This window comes from Propithecus coquereli, unplaced genomic scaffold (genome assembly GCF_000956105.1).
Source record: "Propithecus coquereli isolate 6110/MARCELLA unplaced genomic scaffold, Pcoq_1.0 Scaffold4, whole genome shotgun sequence".
NCBI lineage: Eukaryota > Metazoa > Chordata > Mammalia > Primates > Indriidae > Propithecus > Propithecus coquereli.
The window spans coordinates 13,159,457-13,176,452 of record NW_012149729.1 but is presented as its reverse complement, the minus strand read 5'-3'; the positions used below and the strand labels follow the sequence as shown (position 1 = coordinate 13,176,452).

Below are 16,996 nucleotides of genomic sequence, written 5' to 3'. Positions count from 1 at the left end.
CCGTAGGATGGACATATTTGAAACTTGGACTTGGGGGGGGAGGAGGGGGCAAGGGCAACATACGTAACCTAAACATCTGTATCCCCATAATATGCTGAAATAAAAAAAAAAAAAAGATATGACAACTGCATGCAATACAGCCTGGGTATTCTTTTGTTATAAAGGAAATTGAAAAAAATTATCAAAACCTAAATAAGGTTTATAGGTTAGATAATAGTAACATATCGATGCTAGCTTCTTGATTTCAATAATTGTACTGTAGTAATGTTGCCATGTTCTGAAGGAAGTAGGGATAGACGGGTATCTTGTCTATAATTTGTTCTCAAGCAGTCCAGGAAAAGAAACGTATATATGTATCGATGATATGTATGGATGTGTATATGTATATATGTATGTATATACGCATACATGTGTATATTTGTGTATATATACACACACATATAAAATCAGGAGCACTGATGCAATCCTTAAACATTATAATAATTCAGTAATATTGAATTATATGTAATTCCACACATGGAGGGGGAATCTAAAGCAAATGTGGTAAAATGTTAACCATTGGGAAATTAGAAATTCTTTGTACTATTCTTGCAATTTTTCTGTAAGTAAAATTAGTTGAAAATAAAAAATAAAAAACCTTAAAAAAATTAAAAAGAGATCATGATTTAATGATTGGGAAATTCTAAAAGTAAGCCAAAAGGCCACATACTATATTTCTAGCCAATAGGTGGTGCCAAAAAGTACCACTTTTATTTTAATGATATAAGAAAGTAAATATAACATTAAAAAATCAGGGGCTCTGATAAAATCCTTAAGAACTATACCAATTTGGTAATATTGAATTAAATGACTACATTGGTAGGTGTGGATAGAACTCTCAGACACAAAAATGCAAACTAACACTCTCAGAAGCCTCCTTTCTCACCAGCATTTGTTGTAACCATGTTTGTACCCTCATAAGTAACACCCTGAAATAAAAAAAAAATAAAATAAAAAAATAAAATTTTCCATGTAATTTAAAAAAAGCAACCTCCTTTCATCCTAGCCAAATAAAGAACACTGTATACTTCCGGCACAGAGTTCAGCAGCTCTCTCTATATGTCGTGGGCTCCCTATAGGCAATTCCTTTTAACCTCCAGTGGGGGTTAAAAAGTACAGTTTGCAGGAATACAACCATGTACACTCACTTTACTAAGGCACAAAGAAGATTCTAGAAATTTACCTGATTAACAAACATGATTTCTTCTAGTTGTAAGCTACACATGCAAAACTATAGGAAATAATATTTCATAAATACATAGGTAATATGAAAAGATTTTGAAATTTCTCTTAGGAAATAATGAACCATAGCCAATAATTCTTACACATTTTGTTTCAAGTCTCAGAATTTAATTTGCCTTAGTAAATTACATTGGCTCAGTCTAATTTCACATTCCTGGAATTCAACTGCTGTCTCTATCAGAGGTGACATTTATAATAACCATTTGCTCAACAATCCTAAACCAGACTCACTTTAATGAATATTTTTGGAATTGCAAATTCTCACAACATTGCCTTCGGATCTTAAAATTCTCATACAGCACAACTTTGGAGATTTTGAATTATTCAACCTAACTAAATCTAACTGGTGAGATGTATTAGTTCACTTTTTTTTTTTAATCTTTAAAAGTTAAATGGATCGCATGTAATATTTTCCCAGTTTCTAAACTCAACAAAGATAGTGGTTAAGGTACCTTTGCAATGTAAGTCTTAGGTTAGAGGAAAAAAACCGAGTTAACTAGATGAATGCTTTTATCTATTAAATAGACAAGATTACAACTCCAAGAGCTAGAAGGACATCAATGAAGCATAAAGGGCCTGGAAATTAGCTGGTAGCATTTGTTTCCAAAACTAATTTCAAAGTTATTCTTTTTTTAGTACCAATGACCAAGGAAAAGCAGGGAAAAACAGTACTTTTTAGAGTGAACTCAATTCTCTTGAAAACGTTTGACTGCACTGCTTCCATTTAATCAACAATTCTGTGGTCAAAGGAGAAAACAGTGGAAGCCAACACATCTAACCATCATGATAGTTTAAACATTAGGCACCCCAATTTCCTACTTCACTTCTTGTATGCTTGCTTCTCCAACTACTTTTAAGTAAGTCATTAATGTGCTTCCCTTTCAATAATGAAGCCGAATGGCTCCTGAATGCCTATCTGCTGGCCACACAACTCCCTTTCCTCTAGAAGGGGAATAGATCAAGGTGACACAGAATGATGATCCACCAAGACTGAAGGGTAGAAATCTTGGTGGGAAAAGTATTTTTTTTTTTTAATTTTCTTAAATCTTCTGCTGGTGGGGCTGTAAACTAGTACAACCTATATGGAAAGTACAATAGTATGGAGATACCTCAAAGAACTAAAAGTAAAACTACCATTTGATCCGGCAATCCCACTACTAGGTATTTATGCAAAGGAGAAAAAGACATTCTAAAAAAAAGACATCTGTCCTTGAATGTTTATAGCAGCACAATTCACAATTGCAAAGATGTGGAAACGACCCAAGTGCTCATCAATACATGAGTGGATTAATAAAACGTGGTATATGTATACCATGGAGTACTATACAGCCATAAAAAATGGCAAACCCCTTGTATTAACCTGGATGGAACTGGAGACGATTTTTTAAGTGAAGTATCACAAGAATGGAAAAACAAACACCACATGTACTCACCATTAAATTGGAACTAATCAATCAACACTCACGGGCACATATGGAAATAACATTCATTGGAAATCCAGCAGGTAGGAGGGGGGAGGAGGGGATGGGTACATTCAGACATAACAGGTACATTGCACACTATCTGGGGGATGGGCACACTTATAACTTTGACTCAAGAGGTACAAAAGCAATTTATGTAATCAAAATGTTTGTACCCCTATAGTATTCTGAAATAAAAAAAAACAAAAACAAAAACAAAAAAACCTCCCCAGGCTCGCTCGCTCGCTCGCTCTCTCTCTCTCTCTCTCTCTCCCTCTCTCTCTCTCTCTCTCCGGAGCAGAATTTTAGAGTGATAAGGCTTAGGACTGGGTCTGCATCAACTTGAGAGCCAGAAGGGATAAGACAGAGACCAGAGTAGAAGGCAGACAGATGCTGGCTGCCTGGGCCTGCCTGGGACTCAGGTTTGGAGGGAGAAGGATGGAGAAGAGCCAGGTCATTAGGACAGGAGGGTGGACAGGACTTTGTAGCAGAAGCCAGGTGTAAACAGCATACATTTGGCTGCCTAGGAATGTAAGTTTCACAGTAGGCAGCAAAATGGGAAGGATCCTGCCAAAGGAAGAGGAAACCCTTTATAGGAGGCTCTACAGTACAATGATTTCTTTCATTCTTTGCAAGGTTGCAGCAGGCAGTTTTTTCATTTCAGTGTACTGGCTGTGAACAGGAAAGTTAAGACTCAGGGAACAGGGAAGCTTGGCCCTCACTTTCTGGGAGTCTCATTCAGGATTCCAGTAGGAATACGTAGTCAGTCAATAAAATTGACAAAGCACATGGAACATGTGAGCATATCTAAGCATCTGAGGAACCGTTTGAGGAAACAGAATGTGCTCCTCTTCCTTCCTGGAGTTAATACGTGTAATCAGAAGGACAACAATTAAATTAAAAGAACCCGGAAAGAGATATTAGCAATCAAATCAGCAGAGAGGAGATGGAAAAAACAAAGTGTAGGAAGGGTTGGTTCAATGACCCAACCTATCAATAATCCAATTGTATTATTCTAAAAGTCTTCATTAAGGAGATTAAATCAGGATCTATTTTGAAAAAGATGAAATAAGGCGACCTGACTTAAGAGGAAGAGGTAGAATATTTCAGACAATGGCTTCAAAGTGGGTAAACAATAATAATAGGTAACGTTAAATGCACATACTTATTATGTATCAAGTCCCGTGGTAAGTGCTTTGCATACATTTTTCTCTTTTGATCCTCCCAATAACCCTTAGAGGATGATACTCCTATTATCCCAGTGAAACCGTGATTCAAACCTGGGACATCCTGTTTGCAGAGGAAAAGCTCCTAAATACATGTTGTACTCTCGAATAGATGACTCCTGTCTGTAAGCAGAGAGAAATTTGTGGTTTGCTGTAACTGGAACCCTGGCCCCTGACAGAGGCTTTATAGGACACAGGATCTGTTATGTCAGGAATCTATCTGGAGATATAAAGCAAAGCCTATCACCAAGAACTTTACCATGATTCAAGAGGCAACCAGGTATCGCCTCAGAGTTTGGACAATGATATATTCAAACAATCCAACAACAGATGAACATTGTTTTGTGTGAGACATATTAGAAGGGGAAAGGCTTGGGAGATGACAAGGAGTGGGGAAAGAAGTGTACCCAGCAGTCCAACACACCCTGGTTAGTCAAGATGCATCCACGCTGGTGGGAGGGTCAGGGACTACATGGGCAAAGTCAGAAGGTCAGGGTTAGCTTTACACTTGTTTATTCACATAGATGGCAAATGCAAGCAAATTAATATAACAGGACTCTTGGGGAGAAAGAACAAGATACACAATGGTTACCAACTCCTCCATCCACAGTTAACAGGCAGAAAGGAAAAAGCAAAGTAAGGCATAAAGAATTTGTTTGTGAGGCATAAGAAGACTTCAAAAAAAAATGTTATCCTTTAAACTGAGTCTGGAGCAGGCTGAATCAGAAATACAATGTGAGTCATGAATGAAATCTAAGCCTTCCTAGTAGCAACATTAAAAAAGTAAAAAGAAACAAAATTAGTTTTAATGATATATTTTCTTTAGCCCACTATGTCTAAAATGTTATCATTTCAACATGTAATCAATATAAAAATTATTAATGGGACATTTTACATTCTTTTTATTGTACCAATCTTCAAAATCCAGCACGTACTTTAACTTTACAATTATAGCACATTTCAATTCTAGTGCTGTACCAGGCTCATGTCTAGTGCTCAATAGCCACATGTGACTAGTGCCTACTGAACTGGAAAGCACAGGTCTAGAGTGTATTTAATAATAAAATAATGGTCACCGGTATCAAGAAACACCAAAAGGTTTAGAACAGAACTACTGGATTTGGCTGGAAATCTACTAATGAATTTGGCAAGATAACGTTTAGAAAAGCAGCAGCTCCACTATCTTACTGAGGAAAAGTTGAAATTAAACTACTTGGTCCACATACCATCAGAAGAATTATAATTCTTATACAGAAAAAGAGAAGACAAGCATACATAGCAGTTCCATGTTGTGCTCCAGCTCTACTGTCTCCTCTGAGTCCTTGAGAGACTCTGCCCTCAATAGTTAAGTGCTCCAAGTATCTTGTTTATTTAGTGGTAGATGCAGGACTTTTTCCAAAGCAAATGACCATCCGCATCAAATAAAACCCAAGTTACCTCCCCAACTCTTGGGAGAGGGAGGAGAAAACTGACCTCACCATTCATTACAGCCTGAAGTGTTGCCACATGTGAGTTGTAGGTACTTACGGCTCTCAACGAACTGGCCCACAAAGCTTCTGTCTGCAGGTACTTTCTCTTTGTGGGTCAGTTCAGCCTAGCAAGGAGTACACAAGTCTGAAAAAAAGGTAGTCTGGATTTAAATTCCAGTTCTTCTAATTGCCAGGCAAGTTGGACTATAACACAAATATCTATACTGAAGGTGCTCTAGAAATCAATCTGAAAAAACACCATGTTAACCTCAAATAACAGCTTACTTAATTTGAAATTTCTTTATGTCAATAAAAGCATACAACTGCATACTTTATTTTGCTTCAATGTGGGCTTGAATGGCAGACAGAAAGCAAACCATATTTACCAAGTTTTTGTCCATTGACCAAACTTAAAGATGTCACTATATATGCTATATAATCTAAATATGCCATATAATGTACTATATATCCTATGTTACTAGTATAATAATACTATGTACCATACATTATATATAACTTACTGTGGTATATAGTATCTCAGCTCCCTCTGAACAAACATGCATACGTTTTTCTCTACATGCCACTGCAGTCAGCATCACTCTCATTCTTAGCCAACTTCAGTGTGTGAACCTGTATATTTGTTTATAATGTCGCCGCTTGCAGCCAGCCATAGGCAGTGAAGCATGTTTCTGCTGGATCTTACTGACGGACTGCTGCTTATCGAACCTATTTCCACACAACAGCTGTGAACCCAAGCATATTTGCCATTCAGTTTTATCCTTTGGCACCAACTTAGAGGTCTCAAGACTCGGTACCACCAAATTCAGATCCTTTGTTTTGTCCCAAACCAGACCAGAATATATGTTTTATAGAGTGTTATAGCTACAAGACTATCATAGCACAGGAAGATGTACCAGCATGTTGACTGATCATTGTTTAAAGTTAAAGAGTGAATAGAGAGAAAAACAAAGGACTAATCATTTCCTTCTCAAACAGACAAAAGAAAGGGCCTGAAATGAATAGGATAGGGAAAGTCAGCCAGCCCATATACTTACCTGCATTGGAGCCAGTCAAATTATAACGTGCATTCAGCTTTTTGATGATGTTTTCGTGGATTTGGTACCACTCACTCTCTGTGTTACACCTATGAAAACATTAACACTGTAAAGCTTTAATGATATGTTAAATATGCATTAATAACGACACATTGATAGTACACCTGCCTGTTTTATTGTGATCACTTCAATGTACTTCCCTAAACCTCCCTGGAATCACCAACAACCTGCTGCAATCAATCAGTTCTAGCATGGCTGTCCCAAGACAAGTAGGAATGACCATATCTGGGAATGCCTGGCCACCTGCCTCATGGCCGAAGCAGCTGGGATAAACAACTCACAGATTACAAGTGCCCCAAAAACAACAAAAAAAATAAATCTCAGAGAACAGTGCCTACAGTAGAAAGGCAGTGCAGACTAAGAGTTTGGCTCCCCAGATTCAAATTCTCATTACTAACTGAGCTGTGTTCTTTAGGTGAGTTATTTATACTTGCCCTGACTTCTCTACCTGTGAAACGGGTAATGTACCAGAACATTAAATAAGCACTGGCTTGGGATACTGCCTGGCATACAGTAAATGCTCAACAAATGTTATTCTCATTATTGAGTCTCTGCTTAGCGTAACATGACCAGGTTTGGCCAGCATCAAGATGCAACAAATTTGCAACAAATTAAGCAAAATGAAATCAATGTTAACACAGCTTACATTGACTAAGGCTGGCAGGATTTACCAAAGAATGATAAAGGTACTCTCTTCAGATCTTCCACATCTGGGAGCAATGGCATCTGTCCATCTTTTCACAGCTATCTGTACCTCTTCTCTTAACTCTTACCACTCACTAGCTCATCTCTGTTTACGTGGTGTAGTTCACCTAACTAGGCTGTTAATGTTCTCCAGGATTGGATCTAGGACTGGCTGATATCTGAGTCTCCTTCAGTACCGTGAATGTTGTGGATGCTTAAAAAACTTCAGTTGCATGAATAAACGGAAGGGTGGATGTCCCTCTGCCTGGTAACTCCTGATGATTCGTAAATATGTGGGTCTGCTCTTCATCTTTACTGCCCCTACTCCTCCAGTTAGGCTGGGAGAACATCCCTCATGTGGACGTGTTTGTAAATTCACTATTATCTTTTCTTTTATTTGCCATGAATGCTCCCTTCCAGGAGTCCTGAATATAAAGATTCTATTCACTATCATTCAAATCTGCCATAGAACAGATTCTTTTTCCTAGAGATCAAGTCCAAGGCGATAATTCACAACTATTTGCTTACATATTTATTTATTTTATCACTACAGGTTTTTCCAGGATGAACATGATGGAGATTATTTTCAAGCCAGTTAACAGTGGGATACCAAACTGAGCACTGACTCTTAGAAGGCCGGAAAATTAAGATGGAAAGAAACCATCCCACCTGCCCAGCTGTAAGACACCAAATTGCCATTTAGTACATTCTGCCTCCGGTTTTCTTATTTCAGCCCAGTGGGGAAGGAAGAAAGATGGCTTGCTTCCTATTAGATAGTTAAGTGACTCCAGAATTCATGCTTTTAGCCTACAAACCTCAAAAAACCAAAACAAACAAACAAAAAACAATAAAACCTCCTAAAGTATGTGACTGAAATATCTTGTAGGCTCACACATGTTATTTGTTATTGTTCTTATTTGAGTCCCAGATGGGCTAGGGATTCAGTCACCTTAACAAGGAGAAATTTCTTCTAAATTGTTTCTAACAGGCACTTTCTTAAAATGTTTTCCTAAATCCACAGTGACTGTTTTGATTGCTTAGTGTTCCTCTTGAAACACTAACCAATCTAATTCGCTGAACTGGCATTTTTAAGAGATTTCTCTTCCAACAAGAATTACCCAAAACCTTATTTGATATTTAAGAAAAAACAAATAATAAAAACCCCCCAAAGAGCAGAACAATTTATTTTTATGAGCGTGAGTGTATCCCATCGGCAGAGCTGGAATTGATGGGTCTTGTTCAGCTGACGGCATAATCCAGGGTGATGCGTGTGACTGTCGGTCCCCCCGTGTTCCCAGTGGCGGGATAAATCCAGCACTCGCTACCCTCACCCGGAACTGGAAAGACTACTCTAAGAAATGATGAGACTGTGAAGAATTTTACTTTTCTAAAAAAGCAATGCCACAGAACAGCGGCAGCATCACGTCACTAGGCAGCATTGTGAAAATACATCCAGGAAGATACAACCTCAGAGCTCAGGTTCTGGAGTCTGGACTTCAAATCTGGTTCCCTTTCTTATTAGCTAGGCGACTTTGGCTAGTTTTTTAACTCTCAGTTCGCTTATGTGTAAAACTGAGCTAAGAGCATCTGCTTGCTGGTTTTGTTCTGAAGATAAAGGGACATGACACAAAGTGCTTAACACAATTCCTTATACACAGTAAGCACACATTAAAGGGTGGCTATTATCAGTCATTAGTACTTCCAATAAATTATGTTTTATGACCAGCAGGAGAGTGTGGAAAGAAGATCATCATGGATTTAAGCCCAACCATTGAAATCGAGGGTTGCCATGTGATAAAAGGAGTAACAAGTTCTACCACCATTAGTTTCACCAGAACTTTTCAAGTTTAACACCAAGGACACAGGCTTCATCCCTCTTAAAAGGGATAAAGGGTCCTAAACCACAGACCAAAGATAAATCTTTGTCAACTAATTACTGAATGTGTTGCATAGGTTCCACTGGGTGGAGAGTAGATAAATCCATGAAACCCAGCAGCAGTGGTCAAAAAGCAATTTGAGTGTATGTCCCATAGGGAGTAGGCCAGTTGTGTTACTGCGACCTATGAAAAAACTATTGGCATATATTGGATACATCAGCACAGTCTCTGGAATGGAATAAAGCAAGCTCATTCACGGAGGTGGCCAGCAGCCTGGTCCTCAAACTGGGAACATGGAAAGCCAGTGCTCTGAGGTTGTTGCTGTGTGTCAGCTCTCAATGACAGACCTACAGGGAGGCAGTGATGGTGGGGTGACACAAACCCATGTACATTTTAAAAATCATTTCACTTAGGGTTTGGAATATATCGAGTGACTTTCTTAGTAGGGTATTTTGGATTAAACTCTGTCCCCCAACAAAGGTAATGTTGATGTTCTAACACCCAGTACCCTCAGAATGTGATTTTATTTGAAACGAAGGTCTTTAAACAGGTATTCAATTTACAGTGAGGTATTAGGGTGAGTCCCGACCTAATATGATTATATCCAAAAAGGGGGGGGGGTGGATTTGGGCCGAGAGACAGCCAAGAACACACACAGAATGCCACGTGAAGATGAAGGCAGAGATCAGAGTAATGTATCTATGACCCGTGGAACACGCAAGACTGCCAGGAAGCCACCAGGAGCGAGGAGACAGGCATGGAGCAGATTATCCTGCATGACCCTCAGAAGGGCCAACCCTGCTGACACCTTGATCTTGAACTTCTAGCCGCCAGAACAGTGAAGCAATACATTCCTGTGGTTTAAGCCACACAGTTTGCAGTACTTTGTTATGGCAGGCCCAGCAAACTTACACATAGAGCTAGAGGGAAATCATCTGAGCTTCCCCTTTCCCAATTCTAATTAATTTATATTAAAAAGTATTTTCACTTTCTAAGAACAAATTAACTGTCTGAAGGTAAAACATGCTCGGTTTATGAATTCAAAGGAGGCACTCTCCATGCCAGTCTATCTAATTGCTAAGCTGTCTGTATTGACTGGTTCTCAGTTTCGTAATTCCTCTGACTGGCAAATCACGTGTGGGCTCATCCTCAGCAAGCGTGCAGATTACTGAGGTTGTGAGGAATGGCTCATAAACCTAACTCAACCACTGCTCTTGTTACCCACGGAAAGTAGCACTCCCTCAAGTAGGATCCACATGCATCCCTGTGCCCACCCCAGCCCCTGCCAGAGGCACGTTTCTTACATGTACACTTTCAAGATGAGGTCGTCCTTTGTCTCTCCCGCTAGCAGGTCAGCGATGCTAAGGACCGCACAGCCAAAGGGTCGCCGGTACTGAACACTGCAGGCGTTCTTTTTTTCTCCTGCTCCCATTCGACCTGCCCAGGTAAAGAGCAAACACGACCCATGGAGCTATTTGATTAGATGCTTCTTAAATAGAGACACAGACAGCTACAAGATAGGCCATATGAAACATAACTGGATGATGAAAAGGACACAGGTTGGGGGGTAGCAGAAGATGTTGCTTTAGTGCTGGACTCTTCTCTCCAACCCCCTAACCGTGTGACCTTGGGTAAGCAACTTAAAGTCTGGACATCAGTTGCCATCTGTAGAACACAAAGACTGGGACTGATCCCATGTTTAGGAACCATCTCCCCTGCCCCTGGAAAGTTCTCCTAGGCATCCCAGGAAGCAGTAATCATGCCTATTTCATTTTCTCTGTTTAAAAAAATTCCATGTTCAAAAAACCACTTAAAAATGTTCACCTTTGGCCGGGCGCGGTGGCTCACGCCTGTAATCCTAGCACTCTGGGAGGCAGAGGCGGGCGGATCGCTCAAGGTCAGGAGTTCGAGACGGGCCTAAGCAAGAGTGAGACCTCGTCTCTACTAAAATTAGAAAGAAATTAATCGGACAACTAAAAATATATAGAAAAAATTAGCCAGGCATGGTGGCGCATGCCTGTTGTCCCAGCTACTTGGGAGGCTGAGGCAGAAGGATCGCTTGAGCCCAGGAGTTTGAGGTTGCTGTGAGTTAGGCTGACGCCACGGCACTCACTCTAGCCAGGGCAACAGAGTGAGACTCTGTCTCAAAAAAAAAAAAAAAAAAATGTTCACCTTTGAAAGGAAGAGGTTTGAGATTGCCTGAAGTATAGCAAGTAAGCACAGGTGATCCAAAGAGCGTGCTTCTGCCTTAGTGCTCAGGCTGTTTATAACTTGGTCGTTCACTGAAATTGTCTGGGATGGTTTTGACTATTATCAAGTTTTAACTTATTTAAATTGTCACATACTTTAAAATATGATATTGATATACTGTTTTAATTTATTATTAATTTATTATTGGTATTTAATTATCAATGGATTATTTTGAAGACAAAAAGCAAGAAGTACACCAAAGTTGAAATATAACAAGTTAATATGGAGAAAAATAATGAAAAAAATCTGCAAATTTGTCTCCAGATGCTTATCAAGAAATTGATAAACTGTTTCCATCTGAGCAAAATTCTCCTGTGACACATCAAGATGTCTCCGGCAGTTACCAAATTCATGTTAAATAGAAAAAAAAGGATAGCAATATCCAATTTGGCTTTTACTCCTCAGTAATAAAGGAAAACTACCTATGCAGTATGTCACTTTCAGGAAAATGCTTACAAATAACAGCCGGAAAGCCTCTTATCTGTTAGAATCAACACTTTTTTAAAATGGCCAAAATAAGTCAGTTGCGTTTAGATGTATAAAATGGTAAAAATTCAAAATATCAGGTTTTCATGACCTGATGCTACATATGTGGCTAAATTTCAAGCTACATAATTTTAATATACATTCTGCCCGTAAAGTGAATACTTTATGTCATATTAGAATTTAATTATCAATCCTCTTTTTACTTATAGAATTGATTTAAACAAATTTAAAACCTTGGTCACTTGTTAAATGGAAAAAAAAGACCCAGTTTATCTCTATTTTGAATATTATTACAGTACATACTAGAATGAAATACATACTTCAGTCTTTATCAATATCATGATTTTAAAATATAATTTTTCCCTCTTAATCATTTCCTTGTAAATACAAGACCACAAAGACAAAGTCATTAGAAGATTTCTGGGTGGAACACTTCAAAGTTATTTAACATAGGAAAAGAAGTTCATTAGTAAAATAAAGAAACTTAGGACAAAGTCCTAAGGACTTTGCTAGCTCTAAGTTCCTACAATTTATACAAAAGCATGGCACATATATCAGTCCTTTTTTTTCTTTTTAAATATCCCCTTCACTTAGAACTGCACTAAAAAAAATTGTGAAGGAGGGATTGGCAAAATAAGGGTGATAGGAGAAGAATTTTCTCAACCACTTGAGCAGACTCTCCAGAGAGGAGTCTGTCCCTCTCTCTCTGACGGCTGGGAAGCTGAACTCCCAAACCTCCGCAATACTCAAGTCCTCAAACATGCAAGTTTAAGTTTTCTTTCCTGGCTGTGTGGGTACCATGGCTTTGGTCAAATTACAATACTGAAAAGAAAATACGATGCCAGCCCTGGTGTTCCCAACTCTAGGATTAGCAAGAATTCACAGTTTGGTCAGATTTCTAGGAACGTTGTCTCAGCAGGAAGGAAGGTAGGAGGAATGTGAAAAGGTCAAAATATTGAGCAACCAATCAAAAGACAAAAGGGAGGCACAAAAGTTGAAAGAACTTAATAATTGGGTTGGCAAGGAAGATATAAAACTATTAATATCTCTTTTTTTCCTCCTCATCTTTCCAAAGATCTGGGCTTAAATTCCCAGAAGCGAGGTGCTATTATTGTTCTTGCTTTCTGCAGCCAGTGAAGGTCAGTGTGCCCTTTTCCTATTAAAACAAGTACAAGGGACAGTCTATAAAAAGTAGGAGAAGTATCTCTCTCTAATAGACAATGATCTTCCACTCTTTGATTTCACTGCAGCTGTGGAGCTGGCAGACTAAGTCTTAACCTTTCTTAGAGTGTCTTACCTTAATCTCATTTCTCCTCAATCTCAAAATGTTGAACCAGCAAATTTTTTTTGCAAGTATTTGTTGCAATGATTCCAGAGAGGTATTGATTTGACCAAAACTGGGGATAAGAGTGGGGAGATAATTTCTGATTCAACATTCATTCTGATGACTTAATGACTACAAAAGCCTTAATAAAAAATACAATCATGAATCAAACACTATTTATCTGAATGGCCACTCTGTGATGGCTAATACTACTGAGGTGGCTTCTCTGGCATAATGCTATGAGTGAAGGCCACAGGCCAGATGGGCACATACTCATTCTGCTGCATGGTTTTCTACCACCCCAAACCCATAGATATCTCTGAGAAAGTTCTGAAAGCAAAAGTGGTTTAGTTTTTCTCTCCATGCTATAGGAGATTATATTAAATTTTTGGCAATGTTTACATGAAGATATCCAATGCCAAATTTTACTTTAACAATTGATATTACAAATTTGGATTAAAAATACAAACACACAGAGAATTACATTACAAACAACACCCCTGCCATCCTGAGAATGGATAGCGGCTTTATCTCGTAAGGGAACAGCAGCATGGGTTCCAGCTTTTCCAGCGTTTTAAAGGGTTCCAAATTTTTTTCTCATATATTCATTTATAAAAAGAAAAATTAAAACAAAACCAAACACAGTTTACTTTTTAAATTTCTACTGTCCCTTAAATATAAAAGTAGCATAAAATGAAATTGGGTCTTCAGGACAGATTTTTATGAGAAAAAAATACATAGAAAATCGATGTTGTAATGAAAGCATGTTTTACAGTCTCTCTCAATGCACGATGTAGTTATCATGTCCATAAAATAAAAGCCTATAAAAAAAAATCTCTTTGCAGTATTGCATAGCAAAATATTTTTCTCCTGCAGAAGTATTCCCATGCAAGTAATATAGCATTGGTAGTGAAGAAGTGGGAACAAATTCCTAGTATCAACTGGTTAGCCGTAATGGAAAAATTGTACAGGCTACATCATTCCTCATTTTACCTATTTCCTGTGCTGTAAAATGCCTTCTTTTAGAGGGATTTTATGTGTAAAAATGAGGGAACATATTCTGGCTCCATTGAGCAAGTTCATCCCATAGAACATTAAAGTGTGTTCTGTAAGATGTTAATAAATGTACATTATATAAATGTTTTCATAGTTGTATCAAATGTGGGGAAAACTGAGGTCAACGAAGTTAGAGAGGCATATTTATTTTCCTTGTACGACTTGTCAGACCCTCTAATAAGCTGATAACATTATACAAGTTTAAAAAAATACACGGTATTCAGTGTTTCATAACCCTTTCCTTGTAGCACCTTCTGTAATAGTGTTCTACATTATTACTGCATTCTGCACTTCGGACAAAGCCAATTGGTATAAAGCTTTCATAAATCTGTAGAAAAATCAGCTCCTGGAAGTTTACTTTATGCTAACAGAAATTAGAACTTTAAAAGACAAACACAAAATTTTTGAATCAAGTATGTTTAGGAAGACCAATAGAACACAATGAAGCACAACAGACTTATCAATGACTCATATCACAAGAGACCAAAATCTATTTATGGTGGGTGAGGAGGTCATATGTGAAGTTGGGGAAGGCAGGGAACAATTCGCAACTTCTGTGATTCTTGGATTTAAATCTGGCTTTGACTTCTTTCTGATCCAGACAGCAAGCAAACCAAAACCCCACGCAGAGACCTCTTGGCATTTCTTCTCCCTGTTTCTTGCCCTATCACGCTGATAAGCGCTGTACCTACCGATTCGGATAATGTGCACAGTGATATAGATGTCCTTTCTTAGCTCGCTGCTACCCAAATCCTGCCAAAAAACAAAGTCTGGTTATTTTAGAATTCATAAGCAGCACTTAAAAGGCATAGAATATTATTTTCACAAATAAAAGAAGAAAGATGGAGATGAATATAGACATTCTTAATGAAATGTTTGCAGCAGAAGCCAATGATTCAAATACTGTTGTAAAAATACCACTAAAATCAACTTTAGGTCTACTTACGCCAAGAAATACTTAAAAAAAAAAAACTATTGTTGATTCAATTTCTTACTCACCCATTCTTTAAACATTTATTAAGCATATATCACACACTAAACCCTATCACTACTTTGTAGTACTTTGGTAATAGTATATCAGGATTAATAATACTCTAAAGCTGTGGCCCCCAAGTCCCCGGTACCAGGCCGTGGCCTGTTAGGACGGGGTTGCTGAGCCCCATGCCACTCCCACCCCCACCCCCAACCCCTGCCCTGTCTGTGGAAAAACTGTCTTCCATGAAACTGGGGACGGCGGGGAGGGGAGCAGCAGGAGGTGAGTGGTGGCAGCTTCTCTGCTACCTGTCACTCATATCACCTCCTGAGCTCCTTCTCCCCCCCACCGCCTGAGGAAAAGTTGTCTTCCATGAAACTGGTCCCTGGTATCAAAAAGGTTGGGGACCACTGGTCTAAAGGAATTAAAGTAGCCATGAATGGTGGTATTCAGAATTCTGGGCACTAATGTAATTTTGTGTTATTTATATGAAGTTTAAGCAAATTCACCATATTCTCTCACAATAATCTATTGCTCCTAAATAATATAAACCATAATGAGATGAATCTGCCACACAAAGAAAACAAGATCTACTCACCACGAAGAGAGAACAATGACGTTCTGGTTTATCTGGGGCTTTAGGAAGCCCATTTCTATTCAGCCTCAAGAAAAATCTCTCGCTACAAGAGAAAAAAAGTTTATCAATTTGAAAATTATTTAATGTTTAGAGATTTATCACTTTTCTTACTACTCTTCATCCTAATAGGTAAGCTCAACATTTAATAGGTCATTCATTTAACAGCAAAATTGCATATATTAATTAGGAGAGCTCCAATGACAACAAACATTTGCCTCACTTCTGATAAAACTGGCAAAGCAGCAACTGTAAAATCAGAAGACAAATATACATGCAAACAAAAATTAACTTTTGAAAGAATAGGTTTTCATATCAGTAACATCACTGTTATTAATCCAAAAAGTAGAAACAAATGTACTAAATGAGAAAATACAACCTAACATGCTTCCTGTATTTGTATCTAAGTAGATTTTTTTTCATGGTTTATGTCACATTATTTAATTAACATTAAGGACATTATTCTGAGTGTTATCCATTAGAAGGCTCACATTTTATATTCTTACAAGTCTATAATCCAAAACACAAATAGAGGTTCCAAGAAATGAAAGCTGAATTTTATTTGGTCTCCAAAGGAACAGAAGATCTCTAACTCCTCACCAAACTTGCATTTGAAAATACAGTGCCACCCAGATTTAATGCAAACACAAATGATGCTGTTGCTCAGTCACTAATTCAAGGCAATACATACTTGTGGACACTATTTATGCTCAAAAAATAAAATAAAATGAATACTCACCCAAGAAAAATTAATCTACCAGCTACCACGAGCTTCCAATCCTAATTGAATTTCAATATCCTAGTGCCCATGATAGAATCAACTGTCTGTCTGCCTCAGGCTGAGACCATACAACCACCATCCACAGAATGTGAAATCATCACATGATATGGCCTTGGTCAGTATAGCTTCAGCCCAAGGACCAACCAGGAAAACAGACGTTAGTAAAAGGCTCGGAACCTACCAATTCTCTCCGTGATTCATCACTAGATCCTTGCCTTAAATAATGGCTCTGTCATCCAAATATATACAAGGGGAGAAATGAGAACCATAAACACATCTCTGAGGAAGCATATGGATTTGAATTGATGGCTGTTTCGGAATACTTTTATTCTCTTTTGTGATCTAAACCTAGATAGATATGTTTAACAGATTCAACTTCC

General features: G+C 38.2%; 1 protein-coding gene across 1 annotated transcript in view; it reads right to left on the bottom strand.

Moving 5' to 3' along the window:
* The window catches only part of DOCK4 (dedicator of cytokinesis 4), a 477,172-nt gene that overhangs the window by 200,151 nt on the left and 260,025 nt on the right, over positions 1–16,996 (bottom strand). Inside the window, exons 8-11 of the mRNA XM_012652744.1 lie at positions 15,800–15,881; positions 14,921–14,981; positions 10,417–10,549; positions 6,492–6,580 (exon numbers count right to left, since the gene is read on the bottom strand). Of these exons, the coding sequence (XP_012508198.1) occupies positions 6,492–6,580; positions 10,417–10,549; positions 14,921–14,981; positions 15,800–15,881 (365 nt within the window). The remainder of the gene's footprint in view (positions 1–6,491; positions 6,581–10,416; positions 10,550–14,920; positions 14,982–15,799; positions 15,882–16,996) is intronic.